This window comes from Heptranchias perlo, chromosome 7 (genome assembly GCF_035084215.1).
Source record: "Heptranchias perlo isolate sHepPer1 chromosome 7, sHepPer1.hap1, whole genome shotgun sequence".
NCBI lineage: Eukaryota > Metazoa > Chordata > Chondrichthyes > Hexanchiformes > Hexanchidae > Heptranchias > Heptranchias perlo.
The window spans coordinates 63,875,644-63,898,896 of NC_090331.1; the positions used below are offsets into that span (position 1 = coordinate 63,875,644).

The following is a 23,253-nucleotide window of genomic DNA, read 5'->3' on the forward strand; positions in this document are numbered from 1 at the left end:
AATTTCACAGATTAACCTCTTAACAAAATGATTTGTTTTGTTGCTTTGTGTGTTTGTATGTGCGTATAGCGTGTGTGTGTATGTCTGCAACCTTTTTGCCTTTGTTGTACAAAGTCTAAATTATGTGGAATATAGTAGCCAGCAATAAAGACTGACATTTGAACAGAGTAGCTTACTTTTGTAACATCAGAAATGGTTTGCATTCTGAATTTACACATGAGGCTGTCTGTATATTTTACATGATGCATTTCAGGGTAAGATAATTCTAATATGAGCTGTATTTTCCTCGAGCATAATTGTTTTTGTCTGAGCCAATTTTTAATGTTTTGTTGAATTGATAGCTCTTTGTCATGGGATGTAATTTTCTCTTTCCTCCATGTACAAAAGATAGTTGTAATGTCAACAATCAAATACTTGTATCATATTTATTACCATCCATAAAATTTTGGGAGAGTGAGTGAAGAGGTCATCATTTGCACTCTGGTTTGTAAAAGATCAAGGAAGTCCCAGTTTACAGTGTAATTTTTAGTTTCACACTGAGCCAGTGACCTAATTCTTGTAGCCTGTAAGAAATGCATAAGAATACATTTTAACCTTGTGCAAAAATCAAAGCCATTTATTTATACTTTCAGGTTATGTTTTCCTCAAGAGAGGCTCCTTCATTGAGTGAATGCCACGTGGTCCTAGGCAGCTTATAAATACCACAGAACGTGAATGATGTTATCCCATTTTGTACAGACGTTACTTTGTCACAATACTGTTTTTATCACTGTAGTCAGAAATTGTGCATGGTTCCAAGATCTGAATTGCTTTCATTTTGAAATCCCAGAAACTCATTGATGCTTGCTAATCGATTTTACATATAGTTTTTTTTGAGTTCATTGAACCGGGTTCATTTTTGTGCCATTTTGTTTCCTACAGTCCAGATGTTTCTGTAAATCTACCAGACACGTAGATGATACAGCATTATGAAACTAGTATATTTAAGACAGCCACTTTAAATACCTACAAAATCAACAGGCAATATTTTTCTAATACCTGGAATTTAGTTGAATTTTATGATTGGCTCTGAATTATTATGAATCTGACTAATCCAAGATATGTGGAGAAAAAAGATCTCGATTGTCTTAATATTCTGCATCTCCTTAATCTATATCTGAAGTAATGCCTTGTGCTATATGCAGAATTTCCTGTTAGCATCTATCATTACACAGTGTTGAGATAAGCTTTGCATGAGTGTGTGTGTGTATATAATATATATATGTATGGTGAAAGGAGTATATATGTTTAGTACAGAAAGCCTTTGTGGAGTCTTGTAAATTATATAAACCTGCATATGACTTGACCTAAACAAACCTAAATTTAGTAATAAGAATTTGATTCTCTGCCATCATATTTCAGGCAGTTGTATGGCAAAAGGCCAAGGTGTCGGATCACAAAATGGCCCTGTTAACAGTTCTGGGAACTGCTGTGATGGTCAGCATGGTACCTATCCAACATCATGAACAAGAACCTGAGGTCAGTATAAGGTTACACTGATTATGCTCGGGGAGAGGAAAGAAAATCAATGCTCAGCAATTTAATGCAATTAGTTTTCCTTATCAACAACTTTGCACTATGACAGTCAATGTTATGTTAACTGTTTGTTTGAAAATTTGATTCAATAAGTAATGTGACCATTTCTTGAATATTTTAATTTTATTAAAAAAAAACTGAAACTGCATAACGCAAATTTAAAAACTACTTAAATCTTTAGTATATTGATAGTTGCCTGTTACTTCCAACTGCACTGGTTTTCTTTACTGAAGCTCCATGTACCTGTTACCTTCTTTTGTTTTTTTTTAGTTTTGGGAGGGAAATTTGTCCTCAACCTGTCAAGTACTTAGGGAGTAATTTTACGACTTTGCAATTCCCACCAGAAGTGATTCAGGTACGCACTGCTCACAATTTACAGACCAGGTGGTCAGAAAATTGTAGGCAATATGTGCCCGAATTTCCAATGTGCACTCCTGATGGGCAAGGCTCCCCACTGAAAGCGTGGAGTCAACTAATTAGACCCTTAATACATTTCCAAATCTGCAATAGAATTTATACTCTGCAGAAATTAACTGTTAAATGCTGTTCTAAAATGCATTCGATATACAGTCAATATAAAATATAAATTTACTACAGAACTCTTTAAAGAAACTAGGGTGAGGGTACTCGCGCTACGTGCTTGGGCCATCTGTGACCCTCTGCCCTCTCAGCTGTTGCTCTCCAGTAAATATAGGGATTTTACTGAATACATTCCTACACCTAAAATTAAAATGGATATTGACTTCACCCATGTACTCAAGATTTGTGCAAGGTATTTATTGCCCAATAAGTTCACAAGAATATGGGATGATTTGTTGAAGAAAATGGACACCTTGTGTGCTACCTTTGAATGTGTCAAATCCAGATAACAGTATGTAGAAATGGAGGGTACTAAATGGAGCCCGCACAGCCAGGAGGTGTTCAGTACACGTGGCCTGAAAAGAGAGAATAAGAACTGAAGAAAGCTATAAATAAATAAAAACAGAAAAAACATTATTACTGTCTATAGAATCATAGAAATTTCAGCAAAAAGGAAGACCTGTGACAATATTAGCTCCACATCACAGCTATCTAATTCAATCCCATTTCTCCATTCTTTCCCCATACTCTTCAGTAGAATCATAGGATGGTTACAGCACAGAAGGAGGCCACTCAGCCCATCGAGCCCGTAATGGCTCTTTGTAAGAACAATCCAGTTAGTCCCATTCCCCCACTCTTTCCCCATAGCCCTGCAAATTTTTTCCCTTCAAGTATTTATCCAATTCCTTTTTGAAAGCCATGATTGAATCTGCTTCCACCATCCTTTCAGGCAGCACATTCCAGATCATAACTACTTGCTGCGTAAAAAAGTTTTTCCTCATGTTGCCTTTGGTTCTTTTGCCAATCTGTGTCCTCTGGTTCTCGACCCTTCTGCCAATGGGAACAGTTTTTCTTTATTTACTTTATCTAAACCCGTCATGATTTTAAACACTTCTTTCAAATCTCCTCTTAACCTTCTCTGCTCTAAGGAGAAAAAAAACAGTTTCTCCAGTCTATCCACGTAACTGAAGTCCCCCATACCTGGAACCATTCTAATAAATCTTTTCTGCACCCTCTTTAAGGCCTTCACATCCTTCCTAAAGTGCAGTGCCCAGAACTGGACACAACATTCAGATTGTGTCCAAACATAACTTCCTTGCTTTTGTACTCTATGCTTCTATTTATAAAGCCCAGGCTCCTATATGCTTTTTTAACCGCTTTCTCAACCTGTCCTGCCACCTTCAAAGATTTGTGCACATATACCCCCAGGTCTCTCTGTTCCTGCACCCCCTTTAGAATTGTACCATTTAGTTTATATTGCCTCTCCTCATTCTTCCTGCCAAAATGTATCACTTCGCACTTCTCTGTGTTAAATTTCATCTGCCATGTGTCCGCCCATTCTGCCAACCTATCTATGTCCTCTTGAAGTCTATTACTATCCTTCTCACTGTTTACTACACTTCTAAGTTTTGTATCATCTGCAAATTTAAAATTGTGCCCTGTACACCCAAGTCCAAGTCATTGATATATTTCAAAAAAATATTGTTCCTTTAATTTGCTATTAAATACCATGATTAACTTGGCTCCAGTAGCCATGTGTGGTGCATTCCATAATCGAATAACCCTTTGTTTGAAAACATTTCTCTTCATCTCCCTTTTTTTTACTAATCCTAAATTTCTGCCTCTTCTAATTCACTGACTGTTGGAAATCATTATTCACTGTTTGCTTTCTGAAACCTTTTTAAAACTTTGAACACTTCTATTTCCTCTTTCCCCCCCCCCCCCCCAACCTTCTCTGCTTTAATGAATGAGGTCTTAGTTTTTCAAGTCTACCCTCTCATTCTTGATATCCTGCTAAATCTATGTTGCGCTTTTTGTGTGGCTCCAATGTAATTTCTGTAATGGGGTGCTCCAACTATGGCTTAACCAATATTTTGTACAGGTTTATCAATACTGCCTTGCTTTAGTAGTCGATTTCCCCAATATATAAACCCCAGAATCCCATTTGCCATTTTAAGGCTTTTTCCAACTCCAATGCTGCTCTTAAAGATCTATGTATCTCTACTCTGTTCTTATGCTCCATTGAGAATGTTACCATTTAGCTTATATTTCCTTTTCCTGACCTTTTCCCCACAATATATTATTTCATACATATAGACTTTGAACTACATTTGTCACACACCTTTCGACTCCCCTAACTTATCTATGTCTTCCTGCAGCTTTCTGCTCACAGTTAGTCATGCCACTAATTTGATGTCATTAACAAGTTTTGATATTTATCCCTCCATGTCCATGTTGAAACAGGTTATTTATATGCAAACGAGATCACAACATAAATTCCTATAGCACACCACATTTTGGCAATACAAAAAACATCCGTTTACTCCTATGCTACCACTTTACTTTTAATACCTGAGTCATAAAACCTTGCAATAAGTCTCTCATGTGACACTTTATCAAATGCTTTTGAAAAGTCCAAATGTATCACATCCATTGCATTCCCTTTGTCCATCTGCTCAGTAATTTCCTTGAAGAATTTGATTGGATTAGTCAAGCATGACTTGTGCTTGACTAATGGTGTATTTTCATGGCTAGTAGTATTTTTTTATGGCCTCTAGCAGTTTTCCTACTTCCAAAGTGAGGCTAACTTTTCTACAGTTACCTTGCTAATCCCTTTCCCCTTTTTTGAGCAGTGGTGTTACATTCGCAAACCTCCAATTGTTTAATATAATTGTTGTTTCTGAAGAACTTTGGTAACTTGTGGTTAGTGCTTCTGCTATTTCATCACTAACCTCCTTAAGTATCCTGGAGTGTAGACTATCCGGACCTGGTGACTTATATATTCTAAGTCTCCATTAGTCCCTTTAGTACAGTATTCATTGAAATATTTATATCAATTAAATATTTTTTTATAATGTCTAATTTAATAAATTGCAATTTTCTTTTGTAAAGCAATTATTTTCTGTTGTATTTTGCCTCATACTAATCTCCTATAGTGCTTACCTTCAAAGAGGACAAGCCAAGATGTGCCCCCATAGAGATGTAGCTCAGAAATGGGCTTCCATTAGCAGGCACCACCATAAGTTACTGTGTGGAGCAGCACCCTTTCTGCTCTTCAGGGCTTTTGAAATGAAAATGTTCAGTACCCAGCTAGTATGAAACTTCCCAGTCTGAGACACCTAGGATGGAAAAAGATGTCAAGCTGTCCTTATTATGTAGAGCTACTCGCTAATGGGATTTCACAACTCTGCATTTCAGTATCTTACCATTGTTACTGGTTTTCTTAGCATTAAATACTGTAGGAGGGGTGTTCAAAGAGGTTTGAGGAAAAAAAAACATAATCCTTTGTTTAGTGGTGAGTTGGAATGGCAAGCTTTTCACTATTACTGAACACCCATAGCTGGTTAAAAATTCATATTTCTTATAACGAAAACTGTTCTCATTTTCTACTATTCATTGTAGTCAAATACGGTGATGTCATTAAAATATTTTGTTTGAGTTTATGAAAATAAATGGTGCAGTGAATAACATGCAATTTAAAATTAGATTTTTGAAAGAAACTTAGACACTTTAGAACATATTTAACGTTTAAAAAACCCAACAGCAGAAGCCGTATAGTGGTGGTCGATGGTTTTGTTAAAAGTAAGCATGTGGAATTTCTTTATGATAGGTTTATAGGGGTTTCTTGGGATTATGGCCCTTGTCAAGGAAGAGTACCTCTGAATTAAGAAAACAATTTTCTCTATGGTGTAGGAATTTTTTTTTTAAAAACTCCTTCCCTGTTTCCTATAGTATATAGAGCTTAAAACAGCCAAAATCAGATAAAAATTTCCTTTAAATCCAGTATTTGATTTTGTGATATTCCATGTTACAATCTTAAAGTTGAAATTATTGCATAATCCGTTACAAAAATTAGAAAAACTATTGTGTTGAAAGCTGCTTATGTTTGGTGAGATTGTGTGATGGCTGTTTCTGGATGCTTTGACTGGAAGAGGGTTAAGAAAATTGTTCATGAAGCTACAGCTTCAACTCCTCACCCACCAGAAATTGTGCTCTTAAGCCTCCAATGTACATGTACCTACACAGCAGTCCACTTGCTCCCTGGCATCTTGGAAAGAAGATTATTAGGAACTGACAAATGTGTTCTGACTGTAACATGGAACATTCACTAATTGCTAAAATAACTATGGAAACATTGCGGCCTGTCATTTTTTTTAATTAGATAATTATTTCAAAAATAAATTATATTGGAGAATAATGAACAGTGACAAGTTACTTACACACAACGATTAAGCAAAATATTTTTCAACGGCAAACGGCATTTTTTTTATCAGTGTTGTGCATACCTTAAAGATGATGCATTGTGAAAAAATGATTTCTGGTTCTGTTCTGTCTCCTTATTAGTTTAAAATGTCTTCAATTGGACAATCTTAAATTCAACTGCGGTCCACTTAAATATGTAACCCTGTTTTTAGAGTAACTTTTAGAAAGCCTAATTTCTCCCCAATTAATTTCGGTGGAGACTTTTTTTTGTTACAAGTATAAATTTAGAGTCCATACACTCTCATCATTGTGAACGCTAATTTGTTCATTGTGTAGAGTCCAATTAGTTCAAATATTGTCTCCTATTCTCCTCAAGCGGCTTCAAACTGTATAAATATAAAACTTAGCTTCCAGTAGTTGAAGTTGGAATTTGTTTTTTAAAAAAAGGAGTAGTCACCCTGACTGTGTAACCTTTGACACTGCCCTCTAACCTTTGGTACTGTCAATTTATGCAATTTTTTCCCCTAGGATTCGTTCAATAAAGTTCAACACTGCAGGATTTTTTTGCTTTAAAGGTAGAGTAGAGAGAAAACTCTCAGTAAAGTTCTTTACTGCAGTATTTTTTTAAATTAAGGAGAATTTGTGTAGTGAAGTTTACAAGGCTAGTCCAATATGTGCCATCTCAGTATTAGAAACATACCAAAATTAGCTCATTGGTATAACATTTTAATTAAGTAATATTACATAGCTTTCCAAATCTTTGTTAAAATTATATAAAAGATAAAGCATTTAACTGCCAGCGGGTTTCCGGCTAGAAGCCCCAGTGGAGAGTTAATTCCCTGCCCGCCCCTGCAGAATGACACCCAGCTGGTTTTAACTGCTGGTCCTCATTTAAATCCCACTGGCCAACTTTCCACCAATTCCAGGTAGGATGTTGGCGGGAAGCAGCAGAAAACCCCGCGGCCCAGATGCCGCCCACCGACAGCATGTGGTGGGATCGGCAACTGGGCCATCATGCAGGGGTCCCACAATCGGCGGTGGGGGTGGGGGTTGCCGTGCGATCATGGTGGGGGGCCTAAGCTTTCCTTGTGGGGCACGGAGGAGGATTGCAGTGTTTGCAAGGAGATGGGGTAAAGGTTGGGTTTTTTGAGAAGGCGGCTGATGACGGCAGATTTGAAAGGGAGGGGGACAGTATCCGAGGAGAAGGAACTGTTTACAACATCAGCTAATATGGAGGCCAGAAAGGGAAATTAGGTGGTCAACAGTTTAATGGGAAAACGGTCGAGAGAATAGGAGATGGGACTCATGGACAGGATGAGCTCGGAGATGGCATGGGGAGAGATAGTAGAGAAACTAGAGAAAAGTGTTGTTCACAACTGTCTTGAGTCAATGACCAACCTGAAACAGTGGGTTCACCCTGACCCCAAGCTGGTTTCCATGCAAATACTTAAACACTTTTTAATCTATTCTTACAACAAAAAAGACTCAACATTTCAAACCTGCAGCACACTATCTTGGCACATGTTAGTTCTTTGAAAAATTAATATTTTATTGATCAAGTTTTGAAAACACTGCATTATTCATAATGGCTGCTGGTTATGTTTTTGTGATTATTTGCTTCCGATTTTTTGGAGAGTTCAACATCTCAGACCAACTCAGTAGGTGGGCCATTAATCGCTATGTCCCAGAGAGTGCTTTTACTTGCCTAGATATCTAAGTAGGTTTGTAATATGCCCAGGGATCAAACAGGCAACTCCTTTTAATCCAAAATTGCAGATTGAGTGAACTTTTGTAGTAGCTGTTCAGTTTTTATTTATAAAAAAATAAGGAGAAGGCAATTTACTTTATCAACACCTTCATTTACCGTCTCGACATTTAAAAGAAATTCTATGATCATGGCAACGTATAAAACAAAGATTAAGTGAAACAGTTTTTTTTCCAAACATGAGGAAAACAACATGTACTAAGTGTGAAGCCAGAGTGACTCTCAAAGGAAAAGATGAAGAACATGGGGGGAAGGTCATTCTGAACAGAATCAGCTATTCAGGCCAGAAAATGACAGTCCAGCTGTTTTAAAAAAAAAAAATCTTTCACAGTGAATGTATCAGTCACATTGTAACCCATTGGTTCATAAAATCTAATTTATCACATCTGACAGATGTTTTCTTGCTGATCTTCATGTTTACTCAGTAAATAGTGTTTGCCTTTACCCTTTGCCTTGCATACATTCCAGCATTCAGTCACATGGTGGAAAGATTTGGTAATTACTACTAGATTAGATAAAGTAGAATAAGACTGATTTGCACAATAAATAGATCATTATTTTCAGATATTATCAATATGCAGCAGAATAGTATTGGAGAAAACATATGGGGATGGATGTAGAGCAATAGTATCTTGGAAATTTAAATTTTATTTCTTGTATGTAAAATTGTATTATCAATAACCTTAATTCCTTAATACGATGAAAGCAACTATTTGCAATAATAGCAGCCAACAGTAATACAGGATAGTTTAAATTACATGAATACAAGATTTTGACATTCTTCCTTTTCCCTTTGTGGAGTCTCTTTGCACAACACATATTTTCTGTCCAAGAGGAGAAGCTGCGGACTTGCTGCTGTTCCGTTCTGTACCTAGCTGCTAGGATGTACACGAGTGACCAGAGATGACAGTCACAGGGCCAAACCTGTATTCTTTCACTCTGTTGTAGAGTGAGGAAGTTCCAAAACACTATGTCGTCCTCTTAAACAGTGTCATGGTAACATTGCATTTGTTAAAAGTTGTGGGTTTTTTTGCTGGTATTTACAGATGTTCCTTAGCGGTTTTCTTCCCAAGCCAGGTTCTAATCCTTCTTCGACGAGTCTCACCAGCCCTGACAGAAGTTTCATCTCTGTTAATTACAGACCTGTTCATCACAAGGAAATATTAAAGGTAGATGAATAACTTTAGTGATGCTTGTGTTTCCCTGTTTTTCCAGAGTCCAATAAATGTACTTTACAGTAAAGAATTTTTATTATCTTAGTACAACTCAGTTCATACAACCTTGTTTTAGGTTGTGGTAGGGCATTATTAGTTTTATATATATATATATATATATATATATATATGGTAAATCTTGGGATCAAATCATGACTTTTGTATTATTTCCATGACTTCTTACAGGGAGCCAAAAGGCAGATATTGGCACGGCGATGGTTGATTCTTCTCAGTTATCATTGAGTTATTGTGATTTTCACTGTCAAATATTGGCTTTATCTAACATTTATCTGTTCAAGAAATAACCTACTGGATGTTTGTCTTTTTTTTAAGAATTATATTTGGAAAACTTAATGAAGTGGAGTTATTTGGTTATGCGGTACAAAAAATAGACATAAAAACAAAATGTATTGCATGCAGCATCTTACATTTTCCTGGAGCTGTGACATTCCCCATCAATTTTGAAATTAATTGGCTGCAGTTTCTAAACTTATCCCCGAAGGCTACTGCAGTAGAAATCTGTCTGGTTGTGAAAACAATAACTCAGTCAGATGTGAGATTGCTCAATATTTCTGCAACAGGTATTGTAGCTTCAGTCTAGCTCTGGTAAAATTTAATTAGAAGATTTTTTAGTCTCTTTGTTTGGTGTATTTTCATAAATTATTGCAACTTACCATATAGAAAGAAAATGTTCATGCAGACAATATAATCCAACACAAATGTTAGCATAAACTAATTGGATAATAAGAGGGAATTTATTTTACCATGGTAGCAGTGATAGTTTAATAGTCTTGCTTCATTTTTTGCCAAAGCAATTGACGGATTGGTAAATACCTAATTAGATATGAATTATCACATTTGTTATTGGATCCTTTTTTATTGAACAAGATACTATATTTTAATCATTAAAGACTGCAATATAATATTCATAGTGAGCATGCTGTAAATTTGCAATCATTATGGGATCTGTGTCATCTATCCTGCAGTGATCTGATTGGGTTTTAATATTAATGTGTAATAATTTGCAGCTTATTATTAAATAGATTGTATGCAGTTCATTTACAAAGATAAGAAGGCTGATTCTTAAAACTGAGAATCCAGCCTTCTCATCTTTATATAGCAGTATTATTGTAATCAATGTTTTTGAATGAAGAGGACCATTCTATAGTACACCTAACTTCATTTGCACATGGGTGGCAACATTTAGACTGAATTTTGACATCTAGACTTTGTTCCAGTTGTTGGAATATTTTAATAAAGCATGTTGAAAAGACTAAATTTTGAATAGATCTTTACTAGATTTTCAGGTAGGCTAAGACGAAGGAAAAGTCAGCACTTTAAAATAAATACAAATCTACTTTAGCTTAAAGATTTTCACTGCTTTTATGCTGTTATAACTCTGTTCTAATTTTCTCAAAGACAGTATTACTCAGGATGTCCCGTAAAGATATTTTTAAAATTGCTTTCTGCTTTAATTTTGCAGTTGGTTCGACAGTACTACAGCTCTCAATCTCAGAAGGATTCTTCACATATTCGTTATCCAATTTTTTTCTTGAATATCTTGGTTCCAGCTTCAGTTGTAGATGTTAACTTAACACCAGATAAAACCCAAATAATGCTTCATAACAAGGTGAGATGCACTTTAAACATTTATTTCTTATTGGGTTGTCATTTAATAGTTTAAATAATGCACCAATTAAAACCACTATTATTGAAACAGAACATGTAAAATATTTTTACAACTAAGTTGAGCATTGTCCATGTTCATCTGCCCAGAAATGTCAATCCCTGGAGTATAATAAGTAATGACATACGCAACTTTAATATTTGCAATTCATCACATTTTTGGTTCAGTATATTGTATAATGCTTGTTCAGATCCTAAAGTTTGGGAATAGCAGCTATAGATTGGATCGCACCCGAATTTGGTGCAGGGGCTGCTGCACGTGCCTGTAGAGGCCGGCGGCAGGACCACAGAAAATTGATCCGAAGGCCTCATTTGTATATTACCGGCAAGCTACGGACGCCAGTCAAAACCCCAGATGCAGTTTGCCAGTGGCAGGGGGAGTGAGACCAGCTGACTGAGGCCCCGGCCAAGGGCAGCAGGTAAGTCCAGAGGGGGTTAGGGCACTCGGGAGTGGGCCAGCAGTGGCCCACAGTTATAATGTGGAGTCAAGAGGAGCAATCTTGACTCCATATTAAAGTAAGTAAAAAAAAAAATTAGTGCTTACCTTTTTGGTGGCAGCCTCCAGTGGTCCCTATAAAGACTTGGTTTGGCTGCTATGTGCCCGAGGAAACTGACCGCCACATGCACGGCCCATAAACAAATGGAAATCGGGGTCCCATGACGTCTTTTGGACACTTATGTTATTTTAACTGAGCGGAACAGAAGTTACCTCTTCACCACTTCCTTCATGTGTGTGGTCTACATGGATTTTAGCAAGGCTTTTGACAAGGTCCCTCATGGCAGACTGGTCAGAAAAGTAAAAGCCCATGGGATCCAAGGGAAAGTGGCAAATTGGATCCAAAATTGGCTCAGTGGCAGGAAGCAAAGAGTAATGATCGACGGGTGTTTTTGTGACTGCAATGCTGTTGCCAGTGGGATTTCACAGGGTTCAGTACTAGATCCTTTGCTTTTTGTGGTATATGTTAATGATTTAGACCTAAATGTAAGGATCATGATTAAGAAGTTTGCAGATGATACAAAAATTGGCCATGTGGTTGATAGTGAGGAGGAAAACTGTAGACTGCAGGAAGATGTCATTGGACTGGTCAGGTGGGCAGAAAAGTGGCAAATGGAATTCAATCCAGAGAAGTGTGAGGTAATGCATTTGGGGAGAGCAAACAAGGCAAGGGAATACACAATAAATGGGACGATACTGAGAGGTGTAGAGGAACAGAGGGACCTTGGAGTGCATGTCCACAGATCCCTGAAGGTAGCAGGACAGGTAGATAAGTTGGTTAAAACGGCCTATAGGATATTTTCCTTTATTAGCCGAGGCATAGAATATAAGAGCAGGGAGGTTATGCAAGAACTGTACAAAACATTGGTTAGGCCACAGCTTGAGTACTGCGTAGAGTTCTGGTCACCACATTACAGGAAAGATGTGATTGCACTAGAGAGGGTACAGAAGAGATTTACGAGGATGTTGCCAGGACTGGAGAATTTTAGCTATGAGGAAAGATTGGATAGGCTGGGGTTGTTTTCATTGGAACAGAAGAGGCTGAGGAGTGATTTAATTGAGGTGTATAAAATTATGAGGGGCGTGGATAGGAAGGACCTATTTCCCTTAGCGGAGGGGTCAGTGACCAGGGGGCATAGATTTAAAGTAATTGGTAGAAGGATTAGAGGGAGCTGAGGAGAATTTATTTCACCCAGTGGGTGGTAGGCATCTGGAACTCATTGCCTGAAAAGGTGGGAGAGGTAGAAACTCTCAACTCATTTAAAAAGTACTTGAATATGCACTTGAAGTGCTGTTACTTACAGGGCTACGGACCAAGTACTGGAAAGTGGGATTAAGCGGGGTAGTTCTTCTTCAGCCGGCATGGACCCGATGGGCAGAATGGCCTCCTTCTGTGCCGTAACATTCTATGATTCATTCTGTACTAAAGAATAGTCAAACCATTCAGCCATCCTCTATATCACTGACATTCTGAAACTGCTTGTGAGAAGCAAGCAGATTTCATCTCATTCTTGGGCACCTGAATTCCATATCTCAGCAGAGCTGGGAAAGGACCTCACCCTATTGCAAGCTGTGCCCTGGGCTGCTGCTGCCACCACTACCTGCCCCTGCGCACCAGTGCTAGGTGCATCACTATGTGTAGACCCCTCTACCTCAGTCTCTAACCCAGCCCTGGTGCCAACCTCTATGATGGTGGTTGGGAAGGATGGAGCTCATGATGGTATCACCAGAAGGATTCTCTTCCTCTGAGATGTCTTTTCCAGGGGTCTCTGGCTGTTGAAAAGGACCTAGAAGAAAGAGAAATGGGACAAGAGCTAGGATGGCATTGGGAGGCTACGTAGTTGCAGAAGATGTGCATCTTGATGTAATTTGATGTAGTCAAGCTGGCTGGCTGTGCATTTTTCAATTTTAATGTAGGGGTACAAGTAATTATCAGGGACCCTGTTCAGTGAAGTCTCCAGCTTTAAAATGCCCAATGGTGACAGCCATGGCAGGCCCACATATTGCCATGGTTTATTGCTGCAGCTCGCTCAGGATCATGAGGTTAGCTGGTCCTCCCCCAGTCTTGTTCCTCATGATTATAGTGCTTCATTTTGTCCTGCAGAAAGAGAGGATGAGAGTTAGTGAGTGGCTACTGAAAAGGAGTGTTCATGTGTGAGGCTTGTGCTGGTAGTGTGTAATCTGAGAGGGAGAAGAAGCAAGATGCAAGCAGGTAATGTTGAATGTGAAGCAAGTGTCAGGAAGGAGTCCTGAGAGAAATTGCTGATTCTGCAAAGGCCACCAAGTGAGAGGAGAATGATGCTAGTGGTTGGTGTGAAGAGAGCGAGGAAAAGGTGATTGTGTGTTTGGAATGATAATGAGAGGTGGTCAAATTTGCTGGGAAGTGAAGGAAGTGATGGAGGAAAGGGAATTGTTGAGTGTGGCGGGGCGGGGGGGGTGGCGGGGTGAAGGATTGCTGCCATGTGTTCGAGAGAGATAGTGATAAATGAAGAGAAACACTCACCCTTGCTACTCTAGTGAGGTAACTGAAGAGCTTCCTGCACTGTATCCAGGTCCTGGAGGTGATACTCCTGGAACTGACAACCTTTACAATCTCTCTTCATGCCTGGTGGACAGCGTATTTGGCAACCCTCCTGATAGTGCTGGGGAACAGGAGTTCCCTTCTCCCCCTCATCTCTTCCAGAAGCACCTCCAGCGAGGCTTCTGAGAAACTGGTGCCTGCCTCCTTCTCATTTCTGAGAAAATTCTTCTTCCACCACCTTGCAAACAAAACAAGCCACAAAGAAATGCAACCTGGGTTTAAGAGGTGCATTATTGCTTTAAATAGGCCTCTGGCTGATCCACCAGAAATTTCGGCACAGAAGCGAGCGGGTTTGCCATTGGGCCAGCTAATTCAGTGGGAAACCTGCTGGTGAGATTATAATGAGGCCTGGGAGTTAAAATACCCCGGGCCTGTTTTTGGCTGTAGCGGGTGAGTTTTGAACTGAAACTGATAACTGGCCTGAGTTAAAATTGGGGCCCATATTTGACAGGGAGGTGTTTATGTTGCTTTTGTTTTAATTTTCTGGGACTAATCAAAGCCTAATCTGTATTAAAAATATCTCAAAACACTATTCTTGAAGGAAAATTAAAACCGATGCTATATGTAAAAAGTTACAATAATTTTTCTGTCACCAGGAGGCCACCTTGTTTGTGATTGAGAAGGTGTTGATTTCAGTTTATGGACCACTTCCTGGAACTGGAACTGATGGATCATCCTCTGCATGTTTGAAAGAAACTGGACTTGTTCACAGCGGTGAGCCAAATAACTCTGGTGTCTTAACAGCACCAGAAATTTCTGACATTGCAGCCTCAATAAATGCTTGTCCTAAAAACAGCACTTTTTCTAATGACATTTCTCATATGGCTGTTGATAAAAAGGAGAGCATTGTCTATAACATTGCTCAGACTGCGACCCAAGAAAAATCTCTCCCTTCTGAGAATACGCTATCAATTAATGTCCCAGAATTTGATGTGGCATTTGCACTGGATGATGACCATATTCTTTTAAAGAGTCAACCTGATATTAACAATGCAAAGTGTCGAGAAAATGCTAGTAATCCAACCTCGGCACCTGTGACATTAAATGAACAGACCTCAATTGAGGTTGAGCATACTGCGAAAGATTCTGCTGAACTAACTGCTGACGACTGGAGTATGGGGCATAGGATGAAAGAGTCTACTGAACAGATATTTGAACCTGTAAAGCTCTTAGTACCCAGAGACACTGGAGGTCAAAAACAAATAACTTGTACTGAAACCAAACAGCAGAGACCAACCGATACTAGCCCAACCAATGATCTGAATAAAAGATCTTCTAATGTAGTAAAGGATAAAATTGGACAGATCACAATATATGACTTGATCAGCAATCGCACTGTCAGAAAGTCTCTGTCAGCCTCTGCCCTTTTCATACAAGAAACTCGACCCAAACTGTTAGCAGAGAACCCAAGGGCTAATCTGCAAGATGTCAGCATGAAACTTGAAGAGATGTGGAAAAATCTGAATGAGGATGAGAAAAAGAAGTAAGTTTCCAGATTAAACCTTTTGACCTCATATCCCAATAGTTTCCATTCTGTGTGACTCATTGGGTGCAGAGAGTAAATCCCATTACTTCTTGAAATATAAAGCGGAAAATTCTTTTTGGCATGTTAGAGATGCCATGCAGGCTGCATTGTTAAAATATATTATGTGTATCTTCTCCAGACTTCTGCAATTGATTGCTTTGCTATATGTCTTATATTTTCCATTCATTTTTTTCCTTCAAACATATTTCTTTATAATGAAGAGTGATTATAAATTTTCCAGTATATGTCATACTTTTGAGAATTTTTTTTGATTCTAATTTTATGATCTTTTGTTCTTTTGAGAAAAACTAGCTTTACAGCAGTTGTTGTTTCATAGTATCCATGAACCAAATTTTATTACACGGCAATTCATGTAGCCAAATAATGAAGTGATTCAGATATTAATGAAAGATTCAAGACAGTACTCCTTTGGCAATTTTGTACCAAACTAAAAATTGGTCCAACTCAAATATAAGGAGATACTTTTGTCTTCTATTACTGCAACCTCTGTAGGAAGGTGAGAATAAATGCATTAAACCAAGGAAATTAAGAAAAGGTTAAGTGGAACAAATGGAAGTTAAAAATTGCATATAGAGTATAAGAATAAGCAAACGAGCAGTGCTTTATTTAGTTTTAAAAACTCTAAAATCTAACTTCCATTGTGACGCACTGGGTAAATGCACTGTTGAACTGTACAGACCAAGAAGGTTTCAGATTTAATCCCTGATCTACGCAGTGTTTGCTAGTCCTAGCTGCAGCAGCAGTGGGAGCAATACAGTTGGAGTGTCTATCCCTGCGTGATGGGGAAAATAAGCATTCATGATCGCTGTACCATGACTACCCTGCTGGAATGTGTGTGTACTTGTCTTGTGCCAATAGGATTGAGCCTGGCTTGGTGGTGATGCCCCCATATTTGAATAGCCTACCAAGGCTTATGAAGTATGGTCGCTCGGACAATGTACTAGAGGGTTACTGCCCCCCTCTCCCCTCCCTCCATAGAACAGTACTAATGATATATGCTACCAAACGTGTAAGTCAAAAATCTACATATTAAGTTGCAGTGATGTGCACTACTGAAACACTGATAAATTTTAGTAACTGTAGACTTAAAAAGGTATCTTTACTTTGTACAATTAGTTTAAAAAAAAATTCTATATTCTGAAACAACTTTTTCTTTCATTTTCCCCCCTGTCCCCCCCACCCCCCAAAAAAATAATTCTGGTGTGGAAAGTCTTTCTAAATTCATAATGCCAGTTGTACTCTGAATCACTATGCAGCACTGGACAGATTTGAGAGGGGCGCAGCTACAGTCGAAGGATTGGGGGAGGGTGAATTCCAGATTTGGCTGACTTAGCACAGCCATGACGATGTCCTCCAATGACATGTTGCCATTCTTGTCAGACTCAAAACTGCAACGCAATCGTGATCAGGAATTTAAAAGTTAAGTGAGTAAATTATTTGCAGTCAGTTTTGGCCAAGTCCTGACATACAAAATTGACTGACCTCGAATTAATTGGGGGTTGGCTATAACCCCCTGACCCCACTGGCTCTACCACTTAGCTTTGACAATTATCTGTTACCACCTGTAGGTTGAAGCCCTTCCGTCTCATTTAAAATTTTAGTATGTGGTCACTTATCCCAAGATACAACACCCCATTTTTTTATTAACACCATCTGTGGCAGGTTCTCCCCTCTCTCATTTTCTTCACTCCTCTCCTGAAGGCACCGTCTCACATTGGGATATCTATCCATAGGCGCCAGTTGGCTACATTGACGTGCCCAAATGACGACTTTATATGTGAGTCTAGACAGTAACTATCGGCAGCCCATTTGACAATGGGAAACATCACAGTCAAGCATTGTCCTGTCCTCATCTGATATCCATCTGTGCACTTTCTGGCAGGGATCACTGGATAGTGATCAGTTGCAGTTTTTCTCTTCTGCTTCCACCAACTCTCACCTCTTTTGCAACCTCCGCAAACTCCGCCCCACCCACCAATCCACCTCCCACTGTTTGATATCTGGGACGTTTAATTATGTTGAAGGCACTTTAGCAGTGCATCAAGACACCAATCGATTGAGAGTGGCACTAAGGAGCCTTAGAAAAACTGAAGTCAATGGGATTTGAGGGAAAGCTGTCCAGTGGCTGGAGTCATCCCTGACATAAAGTAAGATGATTGTGGTTGTTTGAGGCCAATCATATCAGCCCCAGGATATTGCTGCAGGGCTTCCTCAGAGCAGTGTCCTGGGCCCAACTATCTTTAGCTGCTTCATCAATGACCTTCTCTGCATCATAAGGTCAGAAATGGGGATGTTCGCTGATGATTGCACAGTGTTCCGTTACATTCGCAACCCCTCAGATAATGAAGCAGTCCGTGCCCGCATGCGGCAAGACCTGGACAACACCCAGGCTTGGGCTGATAAATGGCATGTAACATTCATGCCACACAAGTGCCAGGCAACGACCATCTTCAACAGGAGAAAGTCTAACCACCTCCCCTTGACAATCAATGGCCTCACCATCGCCGAATCTCTCACCATCAACATCCTGGGGGTCACCATTAACCAGAAACTCAACTGGACCAGCAACATAAATGCCATGGATGTTAGAGCAGGTCAGAGGTTGGGTATTCTTCAGCGTGTGGCTCACCTCCTGACTCCCCAAAGCCTCTCCACCACCTACAAGGCACAAGTCAGGAGTGTGATGGAATACTGTCCACTTACCTCGATGGCTGCAGCTGCAGCAACGCTCAAGAAGCTCGACACCATCCAGGACAAAGCAGTCGCTTGATCAGCAGCCCATCAACCACCTTAAACATCCACTTTCTCCACCACCGGTGCACATGGCTGCAGTGTGTACTATCCATAGGATGCACTGCAGCAACTCGCCAAAGCTACTTCGACAGCACCTCCCAAACCTGCAACCTCCACCACCTACAATGGAAGAACATTAGGATCCAACTGGCAGATGAATTAAGATGGGCTGAATGGCCTTCCTCATCCATAATGATCTTGTGAATTACATGAGCTATTAATGATCCAGCGATATACAGGCAAATGGGATAGAGACATCTTGGTATAGTTAAAATTAACTGTTGCACGTGCAGATGATATTTCACAGCACGTGGGGATTTCTTGTGGCACTGCTCATGAGCGTGGGCAAGGAGTGGAGCCAGAGGACCTGGGCAGTGCTGTGGGAAACAAAGTGAACATTTTTAATAATGTGAGCTGGGACAGTGAGCTGCAGAGTCTGGTGCTTATGCAGAGATCTGAAGTTTTTGTGCCTTGTGTTCAGCAGCTTTCTTTTTTTTTAAACTCTCTCTCTCCCTTTCTCCTTTTCCCCGCTTTCCTTTTTCCTTAATATTCAGCTGCATAGATTATTCCATCAAGTCCAAGCCAACACTGCTGACCAGAACCCTAATTGAACAGACTTTTGGTTCCCTGAGAATTGCAAAGCTTCTTCTAAGTTTCCTTTATGATTAGAGGTTTTGAACAAATTGCAATACTTCCTTTCAAAAGTTTTTTCCACAGAGAAACTGATCACAGGAGCCTCTTGATTAGAATGTGGCACCTCCATGCCCAGCAGGCTGTCCAATCTGTTTAGTGTCTGGGTTTTTATAGTGACGACCAAGAAATATAAAACAAAATGAGATTTAAATTAATTTGTATCTTTCCTTTATATTTTTATATATATATATATATATGGACATGTTTAGATTTAGGACTTTTATTCCAATTGGAGGGAGGTTCTAAATAATGGTACAGATCTTCCTTTTTTCTGCTCGTTGCTTTGAGATACATGTACAAAAGCAATGTAGCTGCACCAACATTGGTTATACATATTCAAAAATATATAAACATTAAACGATGGCAACATTTCACTTGTCACACAAGTGCAGAGACCGGAAAGATATTGGGGGTAAAGCCTAGCTGAACAAAGCAAACTCCAGGAAAGGCGCAAAACTCAAGCTCCAGGCTCCTGGTAGACTTTGGGGGTACACTGCTTATTCGACAGATTTCCAAGAGGACATAGGCAGTTTTATATTTAATGATTTTGGTGCGATTCATGCAATATTTTTGTGTTGTTACAAATGTTATTTTTAATATTATATTCTTCAGATTATTGACCAAACAAGTTGGTGGCCAAAACTATTCTCAAAAAACATTGAGAACTGACATTGGTTACCTGCCTTTGTTTTATTGGTAACTATTCTCTGACTTCCAATTCATGATTGGTAATTTTCCTTCCCACTTGCTACTTGTTCATTGGTATGTTCTATACCTGCTCATTTGTGATTTTCTGGTATTTTAGGAAAATGTCTTTTAAACCAGGTGCAAGTATGAATGCACTTGACTCAGCTGATAGCATTCTCATTTCTGAGTCGGAAGGTTGTGGGTTCAAGTGGTGCTATGGAGTTAAGCACATAATCTAGCTGACACCCCAGTGCGGTACTGACGGACAAGACTTTAAACCGAGGCCCCGCCTGCCTGCTCAGGTGGATGTAAAAGATCTCATGACAGTATTTGAAGCAAAGTAGTTCTCCCAGTGTCCCAGCCAACATTCCCCCCTCAACCAACACCATCATAAACAGATTATCTAGTCATTCATACCTTTGCTGTTTATGGCACCTTGTGTGCAAATTAGCTGTTGTGTTTACCTACAGAACTGCACTTTAAAAGTAATCAGTTGGTTGTAATACACCTTGGGACATCTCAAGGACATGATAAGGTGCTATATAAACGCACATTACTTTTTATAGTTTCAGGTATGATGGCCCTATGTAGATACATGGTGTAACTCAGAATTGAATTATATTGAAACATAGTTCATTAACAGCTGATGAATACAAACCAATTTTAGTGAGCAATCGTTTCAGAGCCCTATTTATATGAATGTTTAAAGGCATCTTTGTATTTTTGTCTGTGGTTTATGGGTCTGATATATCTATATATTTATAATATATTAAAAACCATGCATCTGTGCACCCTTCCTGTCTGCGCCACTTGACTTCCTGTGTTACAGGTTTGTGTCAACCTTTGCCATGATAAATGGACGTTTATGTAAACTCATCACTCTGGTTGCACAATTGGCCCATGATTCTCTCAAAATACTTTCTGAAAAATTCTTTTCATCCATCATTTTCTCTTCAATTGCTGATGTACAAACTAAGGTTTTGCCCAAAAGAAGAATTTAACCAAAAATGTTTTTACATGACATATTTCACAATAAGATTATTACATTTATCCATTAAATTATCTTTTGTGTCTTTCAATGACTTATTGAAGTTTTTACTTGAAGGACTCTGAAGGGAGGGGAGCATAAAAGGTTGAATGAGTACTTCAAAGGGGAAGAGGTAGAGAGGTAGTAATTGGATTGAGGGGGTGGTAGGAAGGGGATTGGGTACTGGGATGATGAAGGGATAGGAGACATGATGGGAGCGAATATGGGGAAAGACAAATAATTGGGGGGACGATATGGGAAAGGAACCGCTGAGGGCTATATTTTTCCCCAATCCCTACCTGCAGCCACAGGTAGCTCCTTTCCTTGTTACCATCTCCCACCTAAAAGGATAACTGAAGAGGACAGAGAGAAGCAAAGGGAGTTGGGAGGAGAGAAGTGAGTGACAGAACAGAGAAGGAGACAGAAAAACAGCAATACAAAGACAAGTAACTATATTCTCCGACTTACCATGTGCAGCTCCATGGTGAATTACTTCCTGTCTACAAATCATTGTTCCTGTTGTCATGTGTTAGTATACTTTTGTGTCAGCTTTTCCATTAAAAGTGGAAACTGCCTCTGTAAACTGGTCATGCTGTAATTACACCCACTTGTCAATGGTGGGGCTGTAGCACCTCAGGTCTGTGTCTCCCAGCTCCATAGCCTGTACTGCAAAGAAACTTCCTTGCACCAAACAACTCTACTCTTCTACCAAAATTTCCAGATTTGCTATTAAACTATAAATAACATCAAATCAAAGTATAAGGTTGGAATATAAGTAAGATTTCAAAATTGGGACTGAATTGCATAAGAACATAAGAAATAGGAGCAGGAGTAGGCCAATCGGCTCTTCGAGCCTGTTCCGCCATTCAATAAGATCATGGCTGATCTGATCCTAACCTCAAATCTAAATGCATGTCCAATTTCCTGTCCGCTCCCCATAACCCCTAATTCCCTTCACTTCTAGGAAACTGTCTATTTCTGCTTTGAATTTATTCAATGATGTAGCCTCCACAGCTTCCTGGGGCAGCAAATTCCACAGACCTACCACCCTCTGAGTGAAGAAGTTTCCCCTCATCTCAGTTTTGAAGGAGCAGCCCCTTATTCTAAGATTATGCCCCCTACTTCTAGTTTCACCCAACCTTGGGAACATCCTCACCGTATCCACCCGATCAAGCCCCTTCACAATCTTATATGTTTCAATAAGATCGCCTCTCATTCTTCTGAACTCCAATGAGTAGAGTCCCAATCTACTCAACCTCTCCTCATATGTCCGCCCCCTCATCCCCGGGATTAACCGAGTGAACCTTCTTTGTACTGCCTCGAGAGCAAGTATGTCTTTTCTTAAGCATGGAGACCAAAACTGTATGCAGTATTCCAGGTGCGGTCTCACCAATACCTTATATAACTGCAGCAATACCTCCCTGTTTTTATATTCTATCCCCCGAGCAATAAAAGCCAACATTCCGTTGGCCTTCTTGATCACCTGCTGCACCTGCATACTAACTTTTTGATTTTCTTGCACCAGTACCCCCAGATCCCTTTGTACTGCAGTACTTTCCAGTCTCTTGCCATCAAGAAAATAACTTGCTCTCTGTTTTTTTCCTGCCAAAGTGCATAACCTCACATTTTCCAATATTGTATTTCATCTGCCAAATCTCCGCCCACTCACCCAGCCTGTCTATATCCCCTTACAGGTTTTTTATGTCCTCCTCACTCTCTACTTTCCCTCCCATCTTTGTATCATCTGCAAACTTCGATATGTTGCACTCGGTCCCCTCCTCCAAATCGTTAATATAGATCGTAAAGAGTTGGGGACCCAGCACCGACCCCTGCGGAACACCACTGGTTACTGGTTGCCAGTCCGAGAATGAACCATTTATCCCAACTCTCTGCTTCCTGTTAGATAACCAATCCTCCACCCATGCCAGAATATTACCCCCAATCCAGTGATTCTTTATCTTGAGCAATAATCTTTTATGTGGCACCTTGTCGAATGCCTTCTGGAAGTCTAAATACACTACGTCCACTGGTTCCCCTTTATCCACCCTGTACGTTATGTCCTCAAACAACTCAAGCAAATTTGTCAGACATGACTTCCCCTTCATAAAGCCATGCTGACTTTGTCCTATTAAATTATATTTGTCCAAATGTTCTGCTACTGTCTCCTTAATAATAGACTCCAAAATTTTACCCACCACAGATGTTAGGCTAACTGGTCTATAATTTCCAGCCTTCTGTCTACTACCCTTTTTAAATAAGGGTCCCGGCAGTTTTCCAATCTGCCGGGACCTTTGCCGAGTCCAGAGAATTTTGGAAAATTATTACCAAAGCATCCACAATCCCCACTGCCACTTCCCTCAAGCATCTCTGTCCTGGTCCAATTATCCTCACCCTCTAACCCTGCTTCA

The 23,253-nt window shown here is 39.5% G+C and overlaps 1 protein-coding gene across 4 annotated transcripts in view; it reads left to right on the top strand.

Moving 5' to 3' along the window:
• pms1 (PMS1 homolog 1, mismatch repair system component) overlaps positions 1–23,253 on the top strand; it is a 73,422-nt gene that overhangs the window by 26,036 nt on the left and 24,133 nt on the right. For 3 of the 4 annotated variants that reach the window (XR_010963446.1, XM_067987729.1, XM_067987731.1), the window contains exons 6-9: positions 1,402–1,518; positions 9,169–9,291; positions 10,820–10,966; positions 14,696–15,582. Coding sequence is in view for 3 of the 4 variants with exons in the window: in XM_067987729.1 (XP_067843830.1) it covers positions 1,402–1,518; positions 9,169–9,291; positions 10,820–10,966; positions 14,696–15,582 (1,274 nt within the window). In the remaining variant the exon portion in view is untranslated. The remainder of the gene's footprint in view (positions 1–1,401; positions 1,519–9,168; positions 9,292–10,819; positions 10,967–14,695; positions 15,583–23,253) is intronic. The other variant, XM_067987730.1, reaches the window with a different exon arrangement.